The sequence below is a fragment of the Haplochromis burtoni genome, unplaced genomic scaffold, assembly GCF_018398535.1.
Source record: "Haplochromis burtoni strain Fernald_Lab_line unplaced genomic scaffold, NCSU_Asbu1 Contig_741, whole genome shotgun sequence".
Taxonomy (NCBI): Eukaryota; Metazoa; Chordata; class Actinopteri; order Cichliformes; family Cichlidae; genus Haplochromis; species Haplochromis burtoni.
Window position 1 is genome coordinate 171,602 of NW_024583102.1, and position 18,912 is coordinate 190,513.

Genomic DNA, 18,912 nt, shown 5'->3' on the forward strand with positions numbered 1-18,912 from the left:
CACCTTTCTCACTCACTATGTGTTAACAGACCTCTCTGCATTGAATCATATCTGTTATTAACTTCTGTCTCTCTTCCACAGCATGTCTTTATCCTGTCTTCCTTCTCTCACCCCAACCAATCACAGCAGATGGCCCCGCCCCTCCCTGAGCCTGGTTCTGCCGGAGGTTTCTTCCTGTTAAAAGGGAGTTTTTCCTTCCCACTGTCACCAAAGTGCTGCTCACAGGGGGTCATATGATTGTTGGGTTTTTCTCTGTATCTATTAATGTAGGATCTACCTTACAATATAAAGCGCCTTGAGGTGACTGTTGTTGTGATTTGGCGCTGTGTAAATTGAATTGAAGTGAATTGAACATGTCTGAGTAACTTGTGTACAAAACCTTTGGTGTTTCAGAGTAAGGTCTTTGGATATTGTTGATATTTTGCAAGTATCAAGATTTCAATGGTTTATATCGTCCCCAAATGACACTGGCCTAATTAATTAAATAGTTTATTCTTTGCAAGCACTGTAAAAAAACTACATCTGCTCACGATAAATTATAAAACTATCAGGTCCCAGAGAGTAGTTTTACACCAACATTTGTACTCTGAGTGAGAAGACCAGGATTTACTTACACTGTGATTAGTCAATGAAAATGTCACAAAGACATCAACATAATAATTTTAATCATACTAATAAAGAGTTTTAACAGTTTATTTGATTAATTTAAAAATGTAAGAAGACTATTTTCACTATTGTCAAGTCACCATAAATCATATTTGTTTGTTTTATAAAGATGCAACAGTAATGATTCATGTCAACAGAATTTTAAAGAGCAGAGCACAAATACACTTTCAGTGCGCGTTTGTCCAAATCTTAAACGTATCAAGTATCGATCCAAATACAAGAAAAAACAGCAAATAATTCACTTCTGAACCTGTCGATAATGTAAAGTTCCACTGACCTAATGTTAACACCAGTGTGAGAAAACAATTCTTCTCTTTGAAACACTGTTTGTGCTCCAGCTCAGCTGCAGGGTGTAGCTGTACTGAGACTGAAACGCTGATCTAACACCTCGACGTTACAATACATGATTGATACTGGAATACTGAATGCAGTATTCCAGTAAGTTACTTCTGGAAAACTGAATGCAGACTTTCGTTTTTTCTTTGGGAGCTATACCACAATGTACAACTGAGCCAGCGAGGCTACTGCTCCGATGTTATGTTAGTTGGTTAGTTCTGGATTTCTACGTAATTTATTTTCCCTGCTGGACTCCCTGCATTCATCCCTCCTCCCTCTTTCTTCCATTCCTTCTGTGCCTCCTCCTCCCTTTTTCTCTCTTTCCAAAGAGCAGCTTCCTTTTACACTGAAAAATGGAGACGAGAAGTGATCATTCACTGGCTTTCTCTGTCAGGGTCTTCACTCTGCAGGAAAAGGTGAGAGCTGAAGCATGCGTGGATACACATAAAGAGGTGATATTGGAGGTGACAGAGGTGCACTCTTTCACCTCCAATAAAGTGTTTTGCATGCACTGGCATTGGCTACTGTAGCTGTAATTCTGCATGAATGCTGTTGCTGTGGAAGTGAAAGCAAACAGGCTGCTGCTGTTGAGAACGTAGGATTAGCTGTGTATAATTCTAAAAAACATGCCTTTTTATTTATTATTGAGCTGTTAAGAAGAACAATTACACAAGAACTGAAATGAAAATCAGTGAAAGTTTTGGTTCAAATCCTCATCAGTATGTACAAAGGAGGTCTGGAGAGTCATCGAAGTATGTGTGTCTACAGTCATCTGTAAAAGTCAGCAGAGGCTCTGTCACCTTTTTGCAGTTAGGCTGAAGAAGAAGAAACTGTTCATTGTTAAAGCAAGGTTAAACTAACAGATGCACATAAGTCTTACATCCTGTTGACTTGAACATTTACAGTATAGGGCCTGAAAATTCCAGTAGTGTTAATTTGTCATATTAATGTCGCTTTATAACAGTAAGGTTGACAGAGTATTTTTCCCGGTGTCAGGTAAACCATTCCTACAGTTTAAATGAGCCTGGCAGCCTGTGTTACTGTGGAGAAGCAGGGGTTGGTGCAATATGGGCTGTAAGCCCGGGTTAGGAGAGGCGTGTTCACATGTTAGTGCCATGATCTGCGCCATTCTGGTAGCTATCAATAAAGGCTGATTAAATGGCCTGTATTTATATAGCGCTTTACTAGTCCCTAAGGACCCCAAAGCGCTTTACATATCCAGTCATCCACCCATTCACACACACATTCACACACTGGTGATGGCAGCTACATTGTAGCCACAGCCACCCTGGGGCGCACTGACAGAGGCGAGGCTGCCGGACACTGGCGCCACCGGGCCCTCTGACCACCACCAGTAGGCAACGGGTGAAGTGTCTTGCCCAAGGACACAACGACCGAGACTGTCGGGGCTCGAACCGGCAACCTTCCGATTACAAGGCGAACTCCCAACTCTTGAGCCACGATCGCCCAATTAGTGCATAGCACAGCAGCTATCTGGAATTTTGGCCAAGTTAAACCCAAAACTGTTCAAAGGATGGCTGGAGGGCAAAGGACTGCAGTACTTTTTGCAGGATTGCTCTCCCCCCGCTTCAGGACACCTACACCAGGAGATGCCGGACTAGAGCAGCGCAGATACTGAAGGACCCGTCCCATCCTGGCAACAAACTGTTCCAACTTCTGCAATCTGGTAGAAGGTTCCGCATCTTCCGGGCAAGGACAGAGAGACTCAAGAGGAGCTTCTATCCCCAAGCCATCCGTGCCCTAAACACACACACCCGCCCTCTCACATCATCTATAATTGACTGAGACAGGACTCTTCCAGACACTAAACCAAGGCACAATGTACATTTCAATTCCTTTAATTTTAAATATGTTTATATTGTCTATCCTGTAAAATAGTCAGATGTCTATTCATATTAATGTACAGAATTCACCTGCTTGCTGCTACTACTGCACATTCACCCAGTGTATATACTATATGTCTGTATATATATATATATATATATAATATATATATATATATATATATATATATATATATATATATATATAATGTTCTTCCTCTACACCCCCCCCCCCCCCCCCAATTTTTGCACATGTCGAGGAGCGTGTCAGGCTACATTTCACTGTGTGTTATACTTGTATAACTATGCATGTGACAAATAATAAAGAACCTTGAACCTTGAACCTTTTTGGGCGTGTCCCTGTAGCTCTGGCATCACATGAACATTTGACTGAAGCCTGGGTTCTGGCTGGACCACTCACTGACGAGTCTTCCCTGTTTTTGCAGCAAAAACAAACATTCCCACAGTATGATGCCGCACCACCATGCTTCACTGTAGGGATTGCATTGGCCAAGTCAGTAGCATCAGAACGACCAGCTCAAGCTTCAATTTGAAAGTGGAAATTCCCACCATGACATTTCCCATCACTGAAATTGCCGTGTTGAGAATTTATCCAGTGAACAAAAGCAAAAACTTTATATAGTTTTGTCCGTGCAAGATAGATATTGTTTTTTCTGTTCAGTTAGCAAATTCTGCTCCATAACTAATAATGCAGTTATACATAATGCAGTTTGCTTGTAGGCAAACTTAAGATTTAGAAGACAGAGCTGAACACTTTGCTGTGGTTGGGTTCTGAAGGAGGAGCAGGTTCAAGGAGAGGTGAGCAGAGGCCAGCATGTGAATGTGTGCGGACAGAGAAATGACCAAGAACTCACTCTTCATCTCACCACAGGACAGGAAGCTCAGCAGGTAACTGTGCAGGATGGTAAGTACGCAAGGAAAAGCAAAACACATATACAACTATACAAACACACTATGTTTGCTTAGACCAGTGGTTAGCTGCAGTAATAACAGAAAGCCAGTTAGTAATTGAAAGTATGTATATATGTATATATGTATTTATAGTGAATATCATCTGGCAATAGAAGGTGGTTAGTTCTGACCTAACTTTACTGCTCTTGTATGGAAGTTTGTGTCCCAGTGGGTCACACATTGGCTGTAACACTTTGCATGTGAGTGGGTAGCATTAGCAGTTTATGTTTTTTGTTTAAGTAAAGTTTTCATGGAAATACGTCGCTCTGTCTTGTATTTAGTTTTCCTCAGTGATGTTTCTGAGGTCTTTATGGGTTTTGGGGTCTTTCAAGCTCACGTAGGTGGCCCAGCCAGTGTTGATCACACTCCGGCTTTCATCTAATGAATCATTCTTCCTAATCCCGAGTCACCTAGAAGCCCTTACAGCAGCCTTCACAGTGAACAAGTGAAAAGGCAAGACCAGCACAGACCTTGTACAGTGAATGGCCAGCAAAACCTTGCGCCACACATTAGTCAGTTGACTTCCATCCTCCCCTCTGGTACTGATTCACGAGGTCGCCCCTGCTTCTGTGCAGTCCCAGAGGGGAGGTGTCATGATCTGAAGAAGCTGAATACTGCACCATGTCTGGTGTCAATGCAGTTGCTATGACGTGTTCTTTAAATGACTCACAGCTGCTGATCTCGGTGACGTTCGGCACTTTAAAAACCCTGTGGATACAAATCTTACTGTTTTTTAAGTGTCCTCTTTATGTGTGGAACGTGTTTACAGCCAACGAAGCATTGGTTTTCCAGTTCACTGTTTCCGAGGAGATGGACTGCTGCCAGGTCGGAGGTCAGTCCTTCTTAGTCACCAACAACAACAACTGCAGTCTTCTGCTGCAATTCAAAACTCCAGCTGGTTTGTAGAGTATATTCTATAATAATTCCTACCATGAGAAGTTCTGATTTGTAGAATGCTGAAAGAAACTTGTCTTTGACTCTTTAGATATGCAGAACTTCCAGAGATTACTGAAGACCGAGGAAAATGAAAAGAAGGGGAAAGGTTGGATTGAAGTACATCAGGGAGGCAATGAGGATGCAGAGAGAGGACCAACAATGTTTAACAGAAGGATTGAAAAGAACCCTGCACAGTGCTACCAGGTAAGCGAACCAAGAATTCGAACCTTAAATTTAACACTCGAACATGGTTTAATGCTTCTGCGTGTTTGCAGTTCCACAGCTGTCTCACCCAGCAGCAGAGCCTGCTTCAGGACTACTTGAGGAACGCCACCTATCAGAAAGCCATTTTAGTCAATGAGGCTGACTTCAGAGACAAGGTGCACTTCTATGAATGGATAGTGTTATAGCACGTTCCTTAATTATGTCTATAAGGTCTGTACAGTTTACCTATTACACTGCTGTGAAACGTGTTTTCCCATTTCCTGGTTTCTTATTGTTTTCCATATAAAAGCTTGTGCTCTTGCTGAAAAGCTGTCTACAGTTTTTGCTTTCTGACACTTTCAGTTCTTTTCCTTTTCACTTTTGGTCTGAGGTTTTCACTTTGACTTTATTCTATGGGAAGTTTGACTTGGCGTCTGCATGCTTTCTTGTCTCTGTAGGTGGTTCTGGATGTGGGCTGTGGTTCTGGTATTCTGTCTTTTTTTGCAGTGCAGGCAGGGGCTGCCAGAGTGTATGCTGTTGAGTCCAGCCCTATGGCCAAGTATACACAGGTCAGCGTGGTTCATTCTTTTACCGTTTATATTGTTTTCCTTAACTGTGCAGGTTTAACTCTTTGTTTATGTTTGAAAACCTTTCTTGCAATAATGAAGCCATTGTTTAGCATTCTCTAACTAACCTACAAGCATAATTTGAAGTTTTGGTGTGTAAGAGTTAAAGACATGAAGGGCCTGGATTACAGTCTACATGCATTTTGGCTTTGATAAAGTCTTAAGTGAGACCAGAGTCATGCATGCAAGCACATAGGGCACATACATGAGATGCAGAGCGTGGCATTCTCAGGAGTTAATGGATTGCTTCAACATGTGGCCAAGAGTTTAGTAGGATAGGGGCTGCAGAAAGCTGAAGCACACAGTACAGACTTACACCAGTGCTGGAAATGATACATTCGTAACTGAAACAATACTACTGTCATGCAAAAGTGCTTTTAAACACAGACAGGAACAGCTATTTGTAAAAACTCTTTGGGTTAAATAAATAATGCAAACTTTAACAACAGGAGACTTTCTGTGTGTGCATTCTTCCTTTGTGTCTGCATGGATTTCCTCCAAATATTCTGCCATCCTACCACAGTTAGAAGACATTCGTGTTAGGTGGACTGGTAATTACATATTGGCATGTACAGGGGCTTGCAAAAGTATTCGGCCCCTTGAACTTTCCCACATTTTGTCACATTACAGCCACAAACATGAATCATTGTTATTGGAATTTCACGTGAAAGACCAACACAAAGTGGTGCACACGTGAGAAGTGGAACGAACATCAGACATGATTCCAAACATTTGTTACAAATAAATAACTGCAAAGTGGGGTGTGCGTAATTATTCAGCCCCTGAGTCGATACTGTGTAGAACCAGCTTTTGCTGCAGTTCCAGCTGCCAGTCTTTTAGGGTCTGTCTCTACCAGCTTTGCACATCTACAGACTGAAATCTTTGCCCATTCTTCTTTGAAACAGCTCCAGCTCAGTCAGATTAGATGGACAGCGTTTGTGAACAGCAGTTTTCAGATCTTGCCACACAAGCAACTGTAGCTTGTAGGCTAAAGTACTTTAGTACTGCAGGCTTTAGACTACAAAAGTCCATTCCTGAGTCAAATGAGTTTAATAAACCTTAGCTAAAGTCCTGTTAAAAACTTGAGAAAACTATTTCTCATAAACATGAAAGTTTATTTGGAGACAAACTTCTCTAAAAAGCGGGGTTCACAATGGCTAAAGTGATTACTTATTATGAAACAGATTGATAATGACTGGGATACAAACATAAGACAAAATAGGAACGTCTGCTAACATGTTTCCAGAGTGTTGCACAGTACAATATAGTATGTGGTACAGTGTCCTGGTGCTATAGAGTGAAGTTAATATTCTTTAATAGTCATGCAGTCTTACAGTGAGTTGTTTAACGCAGGAGATATTTTCTGTCTCCTGTTCAGATCCTGGTGGAGGATAACCGTCTCTCTGAGCACATCAGGGTCTTTGAGGGGGAGATGGAGCAGGTCAATCTTCCTGACATGGTGGATGTCATCATCTCTGAGCCCATGGGTTATATGTTAGTTAACGAAAGGCTCATGGAGAACTTCTTGTTTGCCAGGAGATGGCTCAAACCCAATGGTAGGAATCCAGATATTGAGGTTAAACTATGTTTTAATGTAACGAGGCATCATTTGTATAAGCCACTATGGATGTGATTAAAAACACTGAGAAAAAGAACACCTTCAATTGAGTTCCAACTGCAGGAATTCTCTTTGTTCTGAGTAAGAAGGTACTTTGTTCCAAGTGGCACCTCAAAAAGTACTGAGCAGGGCTGGACTGATTAGTTCAGCTCTTCAGCTCAGTGCATTTTCTTTACGTGAGAGGAATAACAAATGAAAACTGCTGCTGTCACTCTATTGGTGGAAGTAATAAACAGCAATGCAGTGAAATCTTGATTTCCTCTGCTGACGAGGTTTGGTTCGATTTTATGGTGACAGCAGCTCATTGGCTGAAGCAGTTTTATGAAGCTGCACCTTGAGCCTGCCCCGACATTCTGCAGTGGAACAGGAGCGACTATATCTTCCTCTGTTAGCGTTTTTGTCTTTCACTTATTCATTTTCTCTGCCTTTCTATTATTATCCACTTCTCTCAATTTCCAGGTGTGATGTTTCCCTCCTATGGAGACATTCACGTGGCTCCTTTCAGTGATGACCAACTGTACTTTGAGCACTACGCACGGGCCAATTTCTGGTCTGTCACTCACGCACAGATGCACAGACATAACTCTATTCCTGGGGACACGAACACACTGGCTCCTTTTTATATCTCACACGTTTGACAGTCAGGCTGTGAAACATTTAGTCCAGTCCTGACTCATACAAAACAAAATGGATTTGGGTTTTTTTGTATCAGTCAAAGTCCATAAAGAAAGCAGGAAAAAGTCAGAAGCTGAAGAGGTACGGGACATATAGTAGGGTGCAAACGAGGGAAAAACAAGTCAAACTGAGGGCTTAAATATGCACAGGAGGTGATTAGAGAGAAGCAACTTAGCTGGGAAAACAATGCACTGGTGAACTGAACCGGACCAACGAGACAGAAGGGGAAGTAAAACCAAATGCAAGGCACAAAAAAAAATCTAAATAACACATAGAAAGTAATATTGCTGTACCCTCTGAGTGAGTGAAATCGGTTTTAGTAGCAAGGAAGGAAATGATCTTTTTGCACAGAGACACAGTGTGGTTAATAAGATGGTGCAAAAAGCTCCATTTGGTCAACCTCACAAATAGGACGAGTGGATTTGTACAAATTGAAATGGCTGGTGATGCACAGATGCAAGGTTATCAACGGTTCCACCCTCGTGCAATAAAGGACGTATGTTCTATCACAAGACGGCTAATCATCTACATAAGGCGTGAGGGTGTAGTATCCATGGCAGTTTATCTTGAAACAACAACTGTAATCTGCATATTAGCACAAATTCCCAAATAAAATTGTTTTCTCAAAATAGTATTTAAACCTTATTCTCTGAAACACAACTGGACCCTAGTCTTGACCTTCTGATTTTTAAGCTAAGGCAGGAATATTTCTGATCACCTGGACCCATCATTTCATGTTAACACAGGGAGAAATATACTTTGAAGAAACACAACAAAAAAGGAACAGAAAGAACTTTTATGATGAGACAGCATGCCTTTCTTGTTTTTATAACATTTGTCATTCATTTGTTTGATGTGATATTGGACAAAGTGGAAAACGGCATGCATACTAGACCAGAGGTCATACAGGGGACTCTGAGCACCTGACTCATGTGGATACAGCCCTAATTACTGGGCTCTCAGGCCTGATCACTGCTCGTATGTGCCAGCATGCTTTGGCCAGTTCACAGAACATGTTTTTAAGACTTCTGACTTCATTTAAAATACAGCTCTGGTGACGATCGCTTCCATGCCTTTGACGTGTTCAGCCTGCAAACAATACCACCTCTGTTTTGGAGTTTGCATGTGCATGCATGCATGCCACCATGTGTGTGTATGTGAGTGCTGCTATGCTCTCTTCCCCTCACTGCTTTACCACTATGTGCAGGTCAGGCTCCGTCGGTACTGAGGAATGAATGTAAACTGTAAACGTTTTCCATCAGTTTCTACTTCCCTCACTTTTCAGCAGTAGAAGAAAGACATTTGACAATTTTAATCTTTGTAATCACATTTACAATAACATTAATTATTCTCTGAAGTTCTGCATGAGTTCCTGTTTTTTGGGGGGTGGGGGTTGTGTATTTCTCATACACATTTCTGATCCAACAAACTTAAATATTAGACAAAGTTAACACAAGTGAACACAAAATGAAGGCGTTTATTATTAAGGGGGAAAAAAATCAAAACCTTCATGGCCCTGGGGGGTCTGGTCTGGGGAGGTTTTGCTGCTGCGAGACCTGGAAGACTGGCCGTGGTAAACGGAACCATGAATGTCTACCAGAACATCCTGAAGGAGAATGTCCGACCATCTGCTCGTCACCCTGAGCTCTACAGCAGGATAACGATCCAAACACATCAGCAAGTCCACCTCTGACTAGACCCCTCCAAAGTCTTCATTTTGTTTTTCTTCATCCATCCAAAATCCTGACCTGAATCCGACTGACATGCTGTGGCACGACCTTAAAAATACCCTGCAACGTGGCTGAATTACAACAATTCTGCAAAGATGAGTGGGTCTAAATTCCACTCTAAAACACTCATTGCCAGTTATGACAAACATCTGACTACTGTTGTTGGTGCTAAGCGTGGCCCAACCACTCGTTAGGTTTAGGGGGGGTAATTACTTTTGTAGGTTGTAGATGCAGATTGTTTTACACCTTCATTCACAAACTGCATGTTGTGTTTACTTTTGTTATGTTTCATCTAAATGGGAAAAAAGGAAGAGGGCAAACATTTTTTCACACCAGAGTATATATAAGCTATTGTTAAATATTTTTCTCAGACTAATTAAGCTGCCATCTGAGTGCATTTAGAAACTGAGGGGTAAAATTACAGATACGGTGTTAACCACCAGTTGTGCCAATCGGTCGACTGCAAATAACTTGATCTCTGCTCTTTACATGTTTCCCTTTAGGCAGCAGAGGAGCTTCTATGGCGTGAACCTGAGTGCTCTTCACAATGCTGCGGTGGAAGAGTTATTCAGGCAGCCTATAGTGGTATGGTGCACTGTATGATACAAAACATACACGTAGATGAATAGAAAATGTGTAATGAACATTAAACTCAGCACAAAAACTAAGGATATTTGTGATCTTAGATGGTGCCACATTTGTAAGGAAAATGTATTAGTGGGTTGCACCCATGAAAAACGTGCCAAATCTGCGCTACCATTTCCAGTCAGCTTGTTGTATGATTGACTCTTGTTTTGAGCTTCTGGTAGAGCTGATGATCAGGTGGCTGACTGGTGCCTGATTATCAGGACCTGTTAGCATGGACCCCGTTTCAACAGTCAATAGATATCTTATCCAAGCATGACACATTTGGCTGATCTGGCAACTACAATTTGGTCTTCTGCAAAATCAGGTAGCAGCATTGTTTCAAGTGAGGCCTAGTACCATCTCTAAATTGAAGGTGAAGTTTCATATAATGGGAGGTGTCAGAGACAGTCCATGAGCACTGAGTCCAGATTCTTCCTATGGCGGTTGGATCATGGCATCAAAGTACTCTTTGATTCGAGTACTAACCAGGCCTGATCGTATTTAGCATTTGAGTTTGGACAAGATCAATCATGCTCAGGGTTGTATGGTCATCAATGCCAAATTCTGTGTTAAACTGACTCCACTTTTAGCAATGAAAATCGTTCTCACAGATGGGTCATTGGCTTGAACCCAGAGACCATCATGAGTTTTACTGAACAGTCTAAACCAGGCAGGGAATAATGTGGTCAGCATGACCGGGAACATGTGATTAGTTTTTGCAATTGACTGCAGATCAGTTCCCAGTTGTTTTGATTGTCTTCCTCGTCATGTTATGATAAAAACAAAAGATAAAGCTGTTTTATTGAGGGCTCATTGGATGGTTTTGATCAAGGAAATCAAGGAAATGTCTTTTGGACGAATGCGTCCACAGAGCCAGAAGTTCAAGTTCCAGCCTAAAGGGACAGAGAATCAGTGCAAAGGAGCCCTGGAGCCGCTGTGGACGAACACTTACTGTGACATTTTGTAATGTGTGCTCTTTTAATTTGTCATCACTCTGTGTGATAATTGGCATTGTTGCTTTCGTAGTTTCTTTTTCCTCCTAAATTTTATACTCTTATCAAAAGCTTGTAATAAATTTAAACGTTTGTTCCAGGACACATTTGATGTTCATATCCTGATGGCCAGGTCTGTCAAGCACTGCATCAATTTCATGGAAGCTAAAGAAGAGGATTTGCTGAGGTTATACACTGAATCATATTTGATGCCTGATCAGAAACATTGTATCTACACCTCATCTATGCAGTGATTATGTCACATTATTGATGATTTAAGATGTGACTGGAATGTACTTATAGGCAGAAAACAGATGAGTGGTTATATAAATAAACGAGTCACACCTGAGTAAAAACACAGCAAACATCAGTTAACTCTAAGAATTCCTGTTGGTTTTGTTATAGTGTGCTATAAATGATAGCTTTGCCATTTCATTTTTTTAATGTTCAAAGTTGAATTATTGACTTACTTTATGATTTAATACTTTATTATACTTTACATATGTTACTACTTAATGTTTTACTTTTTCTGGTTGGAAAGTAAGGTGATGCTAGATAGTCCAAACAGTTTGAGAAAAACACAAGTTAATGACATATTAACGAACACTGGATGCCAAAACCTTTGTGTGCAACACTTTTCTTATAATGTTTTTAACTATTTGATGAAAATTGAAAAACAAAATCTGTGTTTACAGAATAGAGATTCCCTTTGTGTTTACTCTGCTCCAGTCTGGTCTGATCCATGGACTTGCCTTCTGGTTTGATGTGGCCTACCTGGGATCCAAGTAAGTAATCCAATGCTTTCTTTCTAAGATTTAATGAAGGATTTTCAATGCAGACCAAATGGAAGGATGCATGGAACGAAAATATGTTATAGCAACAGAAAAACTTTGATTATTCAAGCACACAGAAAATTTTGATCTGACAAACAAAATATTAAGCCATGTCCCCCTCAATAGGTATATTCACCTGAAGCCGTTCAGTATGGAGGTGATCTCTCTCACTCTCTTTGTAGGGCCACAGTATGGTTCTCCACTGCTCCCACAGAGCCTCTGACCCGCTGGTTCCAGGTCAGATGTCTACTTCAGACGCCGCTCTTTGCCAAGCTTGGACAGACTTTGTCTGGGACAGTCCAACTGGCTGCTAACAACAGGTACAGCTGTGCTGTCCATAGGACTGCATTATCAATAGAGCAAAGAGGGAAAAGCAAAGGAGCTTTAATACCCTGCTTTAGTTCCACAGGTGCTTAAAGTGCTCGAGTTGCCAGTTGGACACGTTTTCACAAGAAAAGAGAGAAACTCACAGAAAAATACATAATCAGCTAATTCAGACTGTCTCGTTACTTACAAATATGAATGATACAATATTTGCCAGTTAATTATCTGTCAGTTGCCTTCCTAATCACTTTTTATGTATCTTTGTGGGCAACTAAAGGCACTTATCGCAGACAAGTCAGTGGGGTTGGGGATCAAAAAAGGTTCAACAACAAGTTTTTCCCAGGTTACAGATTTCAACTTGTACCAACCCTTATCTTTCTCACTCCAGACAAAGCTATGACATCCACATCACAGCTACAGTGGACCAATCAGGCTTCAGATCTGGGAACATCCTGGATCTCAAGAATCCTTTCTTCAGGTCACTTCTCTCTACTCTTTAATGCATACATGCTGATTATTTTGCTATAAAATTTGCCCATGAAATCTTGATTTGTTTCTTTTTGTTTGCTTTCAACTTCAGAAGTTACCCAAGTGGAAATCTTCAAAGTTCATTTTGTCAGTAGACCAAATTTAAACATGAGTACAATTTGTACAGTTCATGTAAGTTCTATGTTCATAAATATCCATCCATCCATCATCTTCTGTTTATCTGGGCATGGGTCACGTGGGCAGCATTCTAAGCAGAGACTCCAAGACCTCCCACTTCCCAGCCACCTCCTTCAGCTTATCCAAGGGAACACCAAGCTTTCCCAGGCCAGCTGAGAGATGTAATCTCCCCCAGCATATCCTGGGTCTTCTTGGGGCCTCCTTCTGCTGGGACATGCCCAGCATGTCCCTTTCAAAAGACTGAACTCCTCACACTCTCTCTAAGGGAGAGGCCAGCTACCCTTTGGAAAAAAATTATTTCTGTCACTTGTTTCTGCGTTCTTGTTTTTCTTTCAGTCACCATCCAGAGCTTGTGACCATAGGTGTGGATAGGGATGTAGATCGACCAGCAAAGCGACAGCTTAGCCTTCTACACTATGACAAACTGGTATAGCCCCAATCGCTCTGTCAGTCTCTTGTTTCCCTCTCCCCTCACTCATGAACAAGACCCTAAGATATTTAACCCTTTGGGGTCCACGGATGCGCCAGCGCATCCAAATCACATGACCAATTTAAGATGACAGAGCAATAAGTTGCAGCCACCCTGAGTCTCCATTTCAACTTGTGTTGAAAATGTGGACTTCAAACTATATACCAGTTTTTAAATTGTGTTGATAGACCAGGTAAAACCAGAGTTATGATAAAAATAAATGTTTTTTCCTGAATACTATCGTAATGTTTACTGCAGGAAGAAGAGCATAAGAGCAAAGGAAAGAGCGAGATAGCAAGTTTTGAAATGTGAGAGGTTTGTGACGTTTAGTGTGTTTGGAGTGTGAAGTTAGTCTGTTGTCTTGTGTAGTTAGTATTTAGTGTAGTTGTCTGTTTTGTTTTGTGTGTCAAAATACCTCCTGCTTCCAGGCCTGCAGGTATCAGGCTGGTTATGTGCTCCTCTGTCTTATGGTGGACAGAAATGATTTTTTTGGAGTGGCACAAATAATTTGTGCAGCATCTTATTTGATACAAAACACCTGATTGTTCTGTAAATTGTTTTAAATGGTTACAAAAAAACCCGCCTGATGTCTTGGTTGCATTTTTAGGAAAATAGTTGCATATAACTTTGTTGTCTGCAAAACTTGTGCATAGGTTTTTAAAATGTACAATTTCTCTTTTCATTTTTAACAAAAAATAATTCATTAAACATGTTTGTGGTTTTTACAATAAAATATATACATTTTTTTACACTGATCTTATGTTTTATGTCTGATTTTTGATCAACTGTGTTAATAAAATTTGTCAAAAATTGAAAAAAGTGCTGTAAATTCAGACATGTGAGGTTGTGTTGATACCAAACAAGGCAAGATAAATAGTTTTTAAAGGTGAAATATAGAGGTAAAATCAAAGTAGTTAAAACAGCCAAGTATACCCTGGACCTCAGATGGTTAAACTCCTCTACTTGGGGCAGCAAGTCATTCCTGGCCTGAAGTGAGCACTATATACTCTTTTCTGGCTGAAGACCAGCCAGAAAAGTGCTAAAATACATTTTAAAATATATTTATATATTTTAAAATGTATTTTAGCACATATATTTTTTGGCCATTTTTTGTATATTTTGAAATATATTTCAAAATGTATTTTAAAATATATTTAAAAAATAGATTCATAATATATTTTGAAATGTGTTTTAACACATATATTTTTTGGCTGTTTTTTTATATTTTGAAATATATTTATAAAATATATTTCAAAATACAATTTAAACTTATTTGAAATCATTCAAAAAAATATAAATTTAACCCTTCATATATTTCTAAGAAAACACATTCACATGTAACAGCTGAAAGAAATCTTTATTTGATGTTTAAAACATACATATAGCATATCAATCAAACAAGGAATATTCATTTTACAAGTTTATTCTCATTACATACTTAAACATTCTAAAAGAAACACACACACACATATACATATGTGTATATATATATATATATATATATATATAAGATAGATAGACTTTATATTATGTATGTATATATATATATATATATATATATATATAATATATATATATATATATACATACATACATACATACATATACATACACACACACACATATGTGTGTGTATGTGTATATGTGTGTGTGATTGTATGAACATAAGTCAGCATACTTAAAATGTAATTTCTTTTCCTTTTCCAGCAGTCTCAGTTCCCCCAGCTTTCACGGCAATCCTCAAAGCCCTTCTGGACACGCTGGGAAACCCCTTCCTTACCGCCACTGTAACAAACAAAAGTCACAGTTCTATTAATTTTATCAGAGTTAAAATAAAAATATGATTTATGTTAGCTGGCTTCATTTAGCAAACAGATATTTCTGTTTATATAGATACAGATATTAATAAAGATATATTTTACGCATAATTTTACCTCTTTTTTCTCCTAGATGGGAAGTCTATCCAGTTCACATTATAGTAATGCTAACACCCCTTTTGGTCGTCTCTCCTTACCCTCCAGCATTCATAAATCTGTTGACCTTCTTTGTCTGAGACCAACCACTACAATGCATCATCACCTATTTGTATTGGTAACTTACTTTACAACCTATTTTAATGGTTGCAAAGTAAGTTACTTGTGCTGTATGCAATTTTAGATACACAGAAAGTCTTCACTTACTGTCATAGTGTCCTTATGAAGGGCAGTTCTTCACTCTGCGCTTCCGTCCGTTTTGCTCTGTCCTCCTATAAAAAGCATGAACATTTGAGTGTTTGACTAGTTTTAGATTTCCAAAAATTTGATATTTGTACAACTAAACATTTGAACTACAATGATATGCTATTGAGAGATACTTTTATGGGTACTTTTTGGTAAAGAAGCTGGTGACAGAGTTGTAGGCTTTTTAGAGTACTATTAGCTAACAATTTGAACTGACTTTCAAAGCTGATTACCTTTTAAATTGCTGTGGATCAAAACCTCCAGTGGGAAGGCGGCCATTAGAAGAACACGCACCATTGAACCTGAAAATAACAAAAACAAACAAAAAACAGAACAATATTTAAGAGTCCGGTAGGGTAATAAATCTCTTCTGAAGCAATATAGTTCATTTTGGGTGAAAAACAAAACATTCCTCTAAAATATATATACTGACATCAGCAATCAACATCATGATTGTAATTATTTCCTTTTTAGTACATCTACTGCTGTTTGCATGTGTCAAGCACTACGACTGTATCTATGCATATAAATTCACCATATATATCCAGCAAAAATGTTTTGTTATAGTCAAAAGGAAAACAAACAAAGGCATTCAATCAGAGGTGAGAAATTAATTGGGAATATGAATTATAGGTGAACTATTCTTTACCTACTAGCAATCAAGCTTCTTTAACCAAGAAGCTTGAAATATTTGAATGTAAAATAAAATAAATAAATAAATAATAATAAAAATAACATGATGTAATTAAAATGCACAACTTACATTAAGGAAATCTGCATTTGTATCCACAGGCTAAAAGTAAAACAGTAAATGTGTTAGTGATAGTACAGGTATTTGTAAAATAAAAAAAGAAAAAAAGAGGCAGTAACTGTGACGCTTCTAGTGGGATGCTAAATGCAGAGATTTATATTTACAGTATAATACTGCATGTACGGGTAGCTGTGTTGTGAACTGTAACTGAATATTAGAGAATCTCAGAGAAATTAAATGTATTTATTTTTTGAATTTATCAATCATAAAACCGTCTGTTTTGAAGGCCTGTTACGATAGCGACTTTTTGTTGGTCGGTATATTGCTCCATAAACAATTGCGACAAGTTATGTCATTGTCATTTTAAGACCATTTTATGTCTTTGAATGTATAATCATAATATAACACCATAATAATGCAAGATCTACACACTTTCAATTGACAAACCAACATCTAATTCTTAAAGTATTTAGATCATTGAAATTAGGAATCAAAATATTAGATACCTTAAAAACTTGAATAAATAGTAAATTTTCTAACAAATAGAAAACAATGTTATTTAATGTTATTGTTTTGTTATCATTATATTTTATTTTTGTAAATATAATGGCAGATAAATTACATCATCAACAATTATTGAGGTCATGTACATGTATTGTGTGTTAAGTCGATATATCGATTATTGTGATAGGCCTACTGTTTTGGTATCATAACGAGCTTGTCAAACATGCATGACCACTAAACAATGTCTAAGCAGTAGTATTGGTCTGAATGACAACAAACATAACTAGTGTTTTGGAAAATCTGTTAGAAAACAGTTATTTCAATAATTATGATTAGCATGTGACACAGACACCGCATAAAAAACTACAACAACAAATACTTACTTTAGGAGGATGGGGGAGGGCAGCATGAGGTTGAGACTTTGACATCTGTAAAAAACAAATTCATGTATTACAAACAAGTCACTTAAAAATACATTAATGTGGCAGACTGTTCCCTGTTCAGATGCAGTGTATAAGTACAATCAGGGCTGTCACAACAATGGGGTGGGGCCAAGTGGCTGCAACCCTAGGTACAATGTGCAGGTATATATAATTACATATAATATATGTGAATAAAGCAAGAATCTGTTTAGGTTAGTCACTGTGCTGACTGATGCTTGCTAGGTTTATATGATTGCAAACTGCACAAAAACAACAACAGCAACAACATTAATGACAATGACAAACAAAATTACTTACATTTATGTAAATCTCACATTAGGAAGATCTGCATTCGATTTCATGGGCTGAAATAAATAGGCAGAAACATTACTGCTAAAAAAATAAAAAACAAAAACTCTAAAAAGCCTAAAAATGACTTAAAAAGCAAGGAAATGTGGAACATTGTAATTAGCGAACATTAATAAAGCATAACTGTTCTTTGTTTCTAACCTTGGTAAGTACTCTGTAGCCAGAAGGAGAGGTAGGATTTCTGTGAAAGCCAAATTAAATGTGAATAGGCTTTGATAGTTATTGAGAAGGCAGAATAATAAGAAAAGGCAAAAGTACGTCACAATATAATTAATTAAGTTACATATTTTGATTACCAAATTATGGAAGCGTGGAGCTGCCACCCAGACAAAAGAAAAATAGAGCTGTATCACGTTATGACGTGAAATGTTTATTGTTCTAACATTATGCTTTTCATGTTTGTATAATATAATATCACGTTATTATAATATACATAATTGTCACGTTCGCACAATTTTGTACGGACGTGATAATTATGTACATTTTTCGTACAATGTTGTTCAAACATGTTGTTCAAACATGATAGTATATTGTTAGAACGATAAACTTTTCACGTTATAACGTGATATACTTATATTTCTCTTTTGCCTGGGTGGCAGCTCTACGCTTCCGTTCCAAATACACGAGAATAAAGTAATATTATATGGGAAAAGGCACCTGCTAGCTTGATGATGGAGGCTTCTTAGACTGGCCACCCGCCTTGGCTTCTTGTCGCCACTCCACGAAATAAAGGTCCGTTTCCTCCATGCCGGCTAATTATTCATCCTCATTAAAATCTCGTATATGTTCAGTTGGCAGAATTGAGAATTTTACATCTTCCAACCACTTAATTAACGCGAACATAATCGGCTTGTTTCTTCCCGTCTCCTGTATCCGGCCGTTCCTCTCGCTGTCAGATTTCGCGCCTCAGAGACGTCGTTATTTTTCAAAAAAAAAAAAAAAAAGAAAGAAAGAAACAGTAACAACTACTAAAGAGAGTTTTTGCACGTTCATTGCACATTTGTGGGAATGTTTAAATATTAAATTTTTATTAATTACTTTTCATTATATCTTTATTTTTTAAACCACCGTGGCAATGCGCATGCGCATACACTCCTGCACGCAAAGGGCTTTGGAGTTGACGTCTCAA

At 38.6% G+C, this 18,912-nt stretch overlaps 1 protein-coding gene and 1 long non-coding RNA gene across 4 annotated transcripts; one reads left to right on the top strand and one right to left on the bottom strand.

The window, feature by feature from the left end:
* Positions 1-1,081: 1,081 nt before the first annotated feature.
* On the top strand, positions 1,082-14,457 carry carm1l (coactivator-associated arginine methyltransferase 1, like). 2 transcript variants are annotated; one of them, XM_014330251.2, is made up of 14 exons: positions 1,082-1,418; positions 3,645-3,771; positions 4,588-4,716; positions 4,804-4,958; positions 5,030-5,134; positions 5,417-5,527; positions 6,963-7,140; positions 7,662-7,752; positions 10,111-10,192; positions 11,328-11,413; positions 11,922-12,011; positions 12,242-12,379; positions 12,772-12,861; positions 12,964-14,450. In XM_014330251.2, exons 1-14 carry the CDS (start codon positions 1,356-1,358, stop codon positions 13,004-13,006), a joined length of 1,488 nt encoding a protein of 495 aa, XP_014185737.1. In that variant the 5' UTR covers positions 1,082-1,355; the 3' UTR covers positions 13,007-14,450. The 2 variants fall into 2 exon arrangements, with proteins under 2 accessions (XP_014185737.1, XP_005950219.1); XM_005950157.3 differs by lacking the exon at positions 1,082-1,418 and having other exon boundaries at positions 3,648-3,755; positions 12,964-14,457.
* Positions 14,458-15,742: 1,285 nt separating this feature from the next.
* LOC121812703 lies at positions 15,743-18,901 on the bottom strand. 2 transcript variants are annotated; one of them, XR_006053254.1, is made up of 7 exons: positions 18,441-18,901; positions 17,925-17,964; positions 17,733-17,779; positions 17,376-17,420; positions 16,501-16,530; positions 15,971-16,039; positions 15,744-15,763 (listed from the first exon to the last, which is right to left on the bottom strand). It is a non-coding gene; the product is annotated as an uncharacterized LOC121812703 (long non-coding RNA). The 2 variants fall into 2 exon arrangements; XR_006053255.1 differs by having other exon boundaries at positions 15,743-15,763; positions 17,925-18,901.
* Positions 18,902-18,912: the final 11 nt, after the last annotated feature.

What these genes read in the sequence shown, in the direction of transcription:
- carm1l (XM_014330251.2), top strand. Translation starts at nt 1,356, where the DNA reads ATGGAGACGAGAAGTGATCATTCACTGGCTTTCTCTGTCAGGGTCTTC. An exon ending in TCTTCACTCTGCAGGAAAAG is followed by an intron (nt 1,419 to 3,644) that starts GTGAGAGCTGAA and finishes TGGGTTCTGAAG; the next exon opens with GAGGAGCAGGTTCAAGGAGA. An exon ending in CTATGGCCAAGTATACACAG is followed by an intron (nt 5,528 to 6,962) that starts GTCAGCGTGGTT and finishes TCTCCTGTTCAG; the next exon opens with ATCCTGGTGGAGGATAACCG.